Source organism: Pan paniscus, chromosome 8 (assembly GCF_029289425.2).
Source record: "Pan paniscus chromosome 8, NHGRI_mPanPan1-v2.0_pri, whole genome shotgun sequence".
Classification (NCBI taxonomy): Eukaryota; Metazoa; Chordata; class Mammalia; order Primates; family Hominidae; genus Pan; species Pan paniscus.
This window is the reverse complement of record NC_073257.2, coordinates 116189803-116196865: the sequence shown is the minus strand read 5'-3', so window position 1 is coordinate 116196865 and position 7063 is coordinate 116189803. Positions and strand designations below refer to the sequence as shown.

Genomic DNA, 7063 nt, shown 5'->3' with positions numbered 1-7063 from the left:
TTTCCAGATAAGGAAACAGGCACTGAAGGGGCAACTGACTTACCTACTGTCAGAGTGGTAAGTAGCACAGCCCAGATTCCAACCCAGGCAGTCCTGGTGTATATGTTGGCATATACTGAGAAGTCGTAGCAAATGAGGTTGAAAAGATAAGAGTGGGGCTGAACCATGCAAAGCCTTGAATGCTAATACAAGGTAAATTTGGACCTCACAACAAGCAGAGGTGGGCCATTGGCGGGCTTTGAGTGAGACAGTAACTTGATTCACCCCCAAACTAAGGAGTCCTTATCTATGTGATCAGTGCCATCCATGTCCTGTGCTGTAGGGTACATGGCCGGCTTCCTGAGCAGGGTTGGTGGCAGCTGGCAGTGGTTGGTGAATGTCCAGGACGCCCTAACTCAAGCCACCCCAAGGCTGTGATTCAGAACATTTTCGTGGTCCATCTCATCTCCACCTCACGGGACAGAGCTGGAAGGCTGTTTGGTTTGGCCAGCGACCGAAAGCAGAGGGAGCCAAGAGTCACAGAGTGAAGGGCAATGTGTGCCTTCAACAGGGCCCTCCCTCTCCGCCCCACTCTGCCTTGCCCCACCCCTGTCCCTGGGAAGGGCATCTTTTAGAGTTAACTTTTCTCATTGCCATCCAAAAATAGCTTGCTTGTTTAACTAGTTTGTTGTTTAAAAAATAAACATAAAAGCAATAATACAGTCATAATTTTAAAACTCAAGTACTAACAGGAAAATTAAGTAACAGACTAACGGTCCCACTTCTGACTTCTTAGTCCACTCCCCAGAGATAACCAATATGAAGTTTTTGGTGTATCCTTCCAAAATTTTTCTGTGTATGTGTCACATGTATGTATATATATATATGCATCCTTTTAGTCCTTTTTTACATAAATGGCATCATACCGACTAATTCTTCTTGGTTATCTTTTTGAACATTTGGCTCTACCTTATTCTTTAAACTAGCTGCTTACTGGCCGAGTACATTAGCTCACACCTATAATCCCAGCACTTTGGGAGGCCAAGGCAGGAAAATCGCTTGAGCCCAGGAGTTTGAGACCAGCCTGGGCAACATGGCAAACCTTGTCTCTACAAAAAATATATAAATTAGCCAGACATGGTGGCGTGTACCTCTAATCCCAGCTACTCAGGAGGCTGGGGTGGGAGGATTGCTTGTGCCTGGGAGGCAGAGGCTGCAGCGAGCCGTGATCACTCCACTGCACTCCAGCGTGGGTGACAGAGTGAGTAAGACCCTGTCTCAAAAAAAACAAACAAACAAACAAAAAATATATATATACATATGGCTGCTTACTATCTCACTGTCTGTATGCATGTACCATAATTTACCCAACTTTCCCTACTGAGGAACACTTAAGTTGTCTCCACTTTTTGCTGTTATAAACAACACTCTAGTGAACGTCTCTGTGCACAAATCCTGTTTTGAAATGATCCTTCCTCTCCCAGTAATCTCCATATTCTGTACTTGCTGTATGTGGATTCACCACCAGCATCTTATTATAAAAATAACCATTGCCTGGGATTTAGTCAATCATCATTGAATAAATTTTGAATCAACAGTGAGGAAAAGGTGTTTGACCAAGTACTGAGCAAGAGCATGTGATCTGCCTGGGTCCGGCTCTATGTGGGGAACAAAAGTATAAGATGGGGGCTCTGTCCCCAAGGAACTGGGTCTAATAGGAAGACTACCAATGGCTGCAAAGTAAGTCAGAGATCAATGAAGTGTGGTAAGTAATTGAAAGTGAAATTGTGTGGCTCTGAAGCCCGCATGAGCGGAATGTGAAAACAGATCAGCTTTGAGTTTCAGCTGTAACCTCTTTTGCTCCCTTACAGATGGGAAACTGTGAAGAGCCTCCCCAAAGAAAATCAAATCCACGTAATTGTTCTGTCTCTCAAATGCTTGTACTCACTCCATTCATCTGAGCCCGTGTCTGGTTTATTTCCTCCTGCACAATGTGGGGCCCTCCTTTACAGGTAAAAATGGCATTTTCCACCCTTTGATGTTTCTCTACAGCCCCACAAAGAAACCAGAAAATAAAACTGTCAACAACAAATTATCTTTCAGAAAGAGGGAACCACATAAACCTCAGAGATGTTCAAAGACATTTCTTCTTGATGGGAATAGGTGGGCCTCAAAAGTGTGAAGTGAGAGTTGTAGCACAGCGGTGGGTTAGGGAGTCTGGAAGAGTTTCGTCCCATCTGTTTCTTTCAAACCCACAGGTCAGTGATATTTTAGGTTTCTTTTGGAGCAACTTTATTTAAAGTAGAAATAGCAAAGACCCACACCCCATTTCTTCCCATTAGCTGCCCTTGGCTATCTTCCCAACTGCCCAGAGATGACGCCCATAGCCCCCACAGCCTTGCTGCCACGAAGAAGGCTTTCTTCCTGAAGAAAGGACCGGGCTATGTTAGACCAAAGGTCTCCTGGGACGATGGCCTTGCATCTCTTCCAAAAGGCATGGCTAGTGCTGAATCAGCCCCCCAAGGGTCTGGAAGCTATAGGTCAGCCGCCAGTTCTCCCAGCCAAGGACAGTGAGTCAGCCCATACATACCCCACGTACTCCCACCCCAGGAATCAGAGCCAAGTGAGACTAGAGCAGGTGCTGTATGTAGAGCCAGATTCAGGGCCAGGGAGAAGGTCAGTGGTGTTCAGCCCTCTGGATATCCACAGCTTTGCCCAGTGCAGTTTCTAAGAAGCCCTCTCCATAGGGACAAAATGCCACAAAGAGGAAACAAATCTATGGAGAGGGCTTCTGGCCAGGCAGGGAAGCTGCACAAGCTCCATACATCCAGAGCAACACAAGATGCCACACTAAGCTGCAAGGTTGCTCAGCCTGAACGTTTAAATCCAGAGAGAAACAAGAGCAGGTCCCCTGCCCTCTCTCCATATACCCTCTCAATATGGAGGCCTATGCAAGGTCCTGCCCACGAGGTTCCAGCCTTCGTGACAAAGCTGGTGCTAAGGCCAAGGAGACTGAGAGCCTCACTATAAACAGCACAGGGACTAAGAGTGTGGGCTCTGTGTCCAATCTCTGCTATGCCATGTCCTAGCTCAGCAAGTCTCACCATTTTTAAGAGCCTTGGGTGTGCCTCAGTTTCTTCAACTGTGAAACAGCAATAATACTGCCCACCTCGTAGAGCCATTGAGAAGGTTAAATGAAGGAACGTGTGTGATGCACTTAGCTTCGGGCCTGACAAATAAACTCAACAACAAAAACTGCGGAGATTCTTCCCCTTGCTCTGAGGAGGGCTCCTTACAGCCCAACTCCTACTGCCTGGTTCCCCCAGCAGTGTGAGCTGTCCCTCCACACGGGAGTGCCTCCTCCCACATGGGGGTCTGTCTTCCCTGGGGGTTCCCTCACGCACCTCCCTTAGGGCCAGACACTGGCCAGGTGCTCAGAAAATGTTTGTGCACCTCACAGGAGGGGTCTGGGGCATGCCCCCTGTTTAGGGGAACAGAAGGGGTCTCTTGCCTCTGCCCTTCTGACCCCTCTGTTCTCCTCGTCCCTCTGCAGGACAGCCAGAGCCTAGACCTGCAGTTGCCATAGCAACAACAGAGCCAGAGAGAGTACAAGGCAGGGCATCCCCGTGGCTCCAGAGAAGCAGCTACCTCTTCTAGACAGCAAAGTGGGGAAACAGCTATAATAGCGGCCTCATGATGAGCTCCTGGAAGTGGCCTGGGTTTCTACATCATCCATCCATCCATCCATCCATCCTTCCATTTGCTCAGTCATTCATCACTACTATACACAAGGCACTGTGCCAAGCACCAGGAAAACAAAGTCAAGTGGGACACTATTCCTACCTTGAGAGAGCTCCCAGTCCAGGAGGGAAAGCAGAAGAGGAAGGCAGCAAGGGCAGGAGGTGAGGTAGTGCTAGTAGTGGGGAGGCCGAGCAGGGCAGAGGTTAAGCGCACAGGCTCCAGAGTCAGCCTCCCGCAAGCAAACGTCAGCTCCGCTCATCACTAGCTATGTAACACCTGGGCAAGCGACTCCACCTCTAAATCTCGGTTTACTGATCTATAAAACGGGAGTGATTGGCACTTACCTCATAAGGTTTGGAGGTATTAGTAGTATATCTAAGGTACCTAGCATATCGTAAGTGCTCAAAAAACGGAAGATTTACTATTGTTCTGAACCTACCCTACATTCCCTCCTCCAAAACCCAAGTCTGAAGCCCAAGTTTCTGGTTAGGGCTTCCTGCAGTTTCCTCAGCTAACTCTTCCCCTTGCTTCCAGGATAAGCTGCCCTTGCTGCCACCGTACCTGGGATGTCTGTGTGTCCCCATCTCTCCACCTCCCTGCTGCTATCAGATCACCTGGGACAGTGTCTCAGATAAAGTCCCCAAAGAGGGTCTTTCTGTTTAGCAAATAAATGGCCAAAAACCATTAAGTGAAATACTTAAAATACCTCCCGCCCTTACCTTTATACAGCTCCTCATTATTCATCCTGATACCCTCCTCTTATGGCAGAAAGGCACAAAGGGTGCGTGTGCTGCACATGCGCATGCACACGTGCGCACGCGCACACACACGCACACACCCTTTGAGAGATATTCTTCACCTGTGAGCGTAACCTGACTAAGCCCAGATTTAGCAACAGCTGTTCCTGCTAACAGTCATCCTCCCACTTCCCTGCCCCAGTCCTGTGATGCTGGAACAGAGGCTGCCCCTACTCAGGGTTCCCTGGGGGGCAGCGTCATCACTAAGCAACCACTACCTCCATTGCTTTGTCCATCTCAGCCCCAGGACAGGACTGGAAATGGCTCTTCGTATTGGCCTCTATAGCAGGGAGCTGACTGTTGCTGCTCAACTGCTCCCTCTGGAGGGGGCTGTCTGCTAATGACAATGTAGGCCGGAGACCCTTGCTGTCTGCAAGGGGATTCCTGGGCATGGCAGGAATCCTTGGGAGGAAATGGCAGCGCAGAGTATTGCACAGTTCTTGTCCCTGGAGCACATGTGTAACCATCCTGTCTATGCGCAGCATGGTACTGGTGTGCTTTAGTTTTCCATTCAGCATCCAAGCTGATTGGTAACTGGGCAGGCCTGCAGGCATTTCAAATCCCTCACATTTTAACCCTCGGAAAGAGATAACCTGCTCCAAGAGGAGACAAAGATTCTCTGCTTGACCAAACTTTAGTCAGGCTCCTGAACGTCCTCCTAGGTTCATCTGTGCGTGTCCTTGTAAAATTGTGTTAGCAAAGAACCCTGCTAAGTTAGTTTGGCAAAAGAACTCCCCCACCTCAATATCAGATCATCCTTGATATCTGATCAAGTTCCTCGTCCTCCGCCAGCCCTCTGGTGATGTCTGATCATCCTGGCCTGTCTTCAGCAAGAATCCTGTTAGGTCAGTTTAGCTAGAATCCTCCTTATCCCTGACGTTTCCTCCGAGTGATTTTCAATCCACTGACCTCCGCTCTACTTCTGGGCTATAAATACCCACTTGTTCATCTTGTACTCAGAGTTGAGCCCAATCTCCCTCCCCAACTGCAAAAGTCTCATTGCAGCGGCCCCTATACTATCGTGATGGTTATGAGTAAGTCTTCCTTCACATGCTTTAAACAAGTGTCAGTGAATGATTCTTTTCTTTAACAGAGAGTAGTGAGATTCTGAGTATTCTTCAGAAACACGGGAGAGAATATTTATTTTACATCATCAACAACATTGCAAGATTTCAGAATGCACAGTATTAAACTTGGCCTTGGGGTGAGAGGGAGGAGGATGGGGAGGGATAAAATTGCAGCTTTCAAGGGATCACAGGTTGAGATTAAACCTGCACACAGGAAACAACCAGAAAACAACTCCAAACCATGAATCAAGCCATGTGCAACGTAGGACATCTAGTTCCACAAAGTGATGGGGGGATGAGCACAGGGTTCAAGTCTGATCATTGGCAGAAGCCTAGTCATAATAGGTTTGCCTGCCATTCACTGAGTTTCACCCAGCTGGTACTAAGCCCTTGCATAGATGAGACCATCATTATTCAACAGCCCAATGAAATAGGTACTTAGCCGTCCCATTTTACAGATAAGAAACTGAGGCTAATAGAGGTATAGCAACTTACTCAAGAAAGTTAAGTTGCAAAGTCGGAATTTGATCCCAGTGCTAACCTTGAAGCCCTGTTTGTAACCCCTATGGCACACCACTTCTCTTTACATAAAGAAGAATTTTGATCTGAACTTTGCAAGAGAAAAGACTGGTTGGAAAAAAAAACAGAGGGCTGCTCTGAGGAAGAATAGTATGTAGAGGAAATGGCATTTTCAAAGGCTCAAGAGTGCTAACAGGCCAGATGAGAGCAAAATGTTTGAAAAGATCAAATGTTCAGCCTTCCAGGCACTCAAAGAAGAAGATAAACGGAAATGGGTCTCCCAGGTGGGCACAGTGTTTGGTGTGTGTGTGTGGTGGGGGATGGGAACTGGAGACTACTCATTGAGAACTGCACTGGGCTGGATATTTGGTTATTTGTGAAGACTTCAGAAAACAAACTAAGCTAGGCTGATATAAACCACAGGGCAGTCAAGCTTGGTTCTCAACTCAGAGTAACCCAGTCTCCCCTCCATCAAGGCCAATGACTCTGACAAAGGAAACATGGGTAAGGAGACCTGAAGGTGAGAAACCAAGAAACATAACACCTGCCCCTGCCACCCCTACCACCACCAAAGCTCCAAGGAACAACGTGGGAGCCACATGCAGGCAGTTTCTGCAGCACTGGAGGGATTGCTCTAGCTTGTACTTTATGATTTAGATTAAATCTACTTTAATACTCAGAGTCATTCTGTCCTCCTAGGCCTCTGAGTCTGTGATGGGAGGGGCTGCCACAAAGGTCTCTGAAATGCCTTCAAGGCCTTTTCCCCATTTTCTTGGCCATTAGCACTTGGCTCCTTTTTACTTATGCAAATTTCTGCAGCCTGCTTGAATTCCTTCCCTGAAAATGGGCTCTTCTTTTCTACCACATAGCTGGCTGCAAATTCTCCAAACTTTTATGCTCTGCTTCCCCTGTAAATATAAGTTCCAACTTAACATAATTTCTTTGCTCACAAATATGAGC

The 7063-nt window shown here is 47.5% G+C and overlaps 1 protein-coding gene across 4 annotated transcripts in view; it reads right to left on the bottom strand.

The window, feature by feature from the left end:
* The window catches only part of CFAP58 (cilia and flagella associated protein 58), a 151243-nt gene extending 146504 nt beyond the window's left edge, over window positions 1-4739 (bottom strand). For 2 of the 4 annotated variants that reach the window (XM_055093363.2, XM_063607883.1), the window contains exon 1: window positions 4440-4737. In XM_055093363.2, coding sequence (XP_054949338.1) covers window positions 4440-4457 — 18 coding nt within the window. In that variant the 5' untranslated portion in view covers window positions 4458-4737. Of the gene's footprint in view, window positions 1-4439 lie in introns of all 4 variants that reach the window. The other 2 variants (XM_034931436.3, XM_034931435.3) reach the window with 2 other exon arrangements.
* Window positions 4740-7063: the final 2324 nt, after the last annotated feature.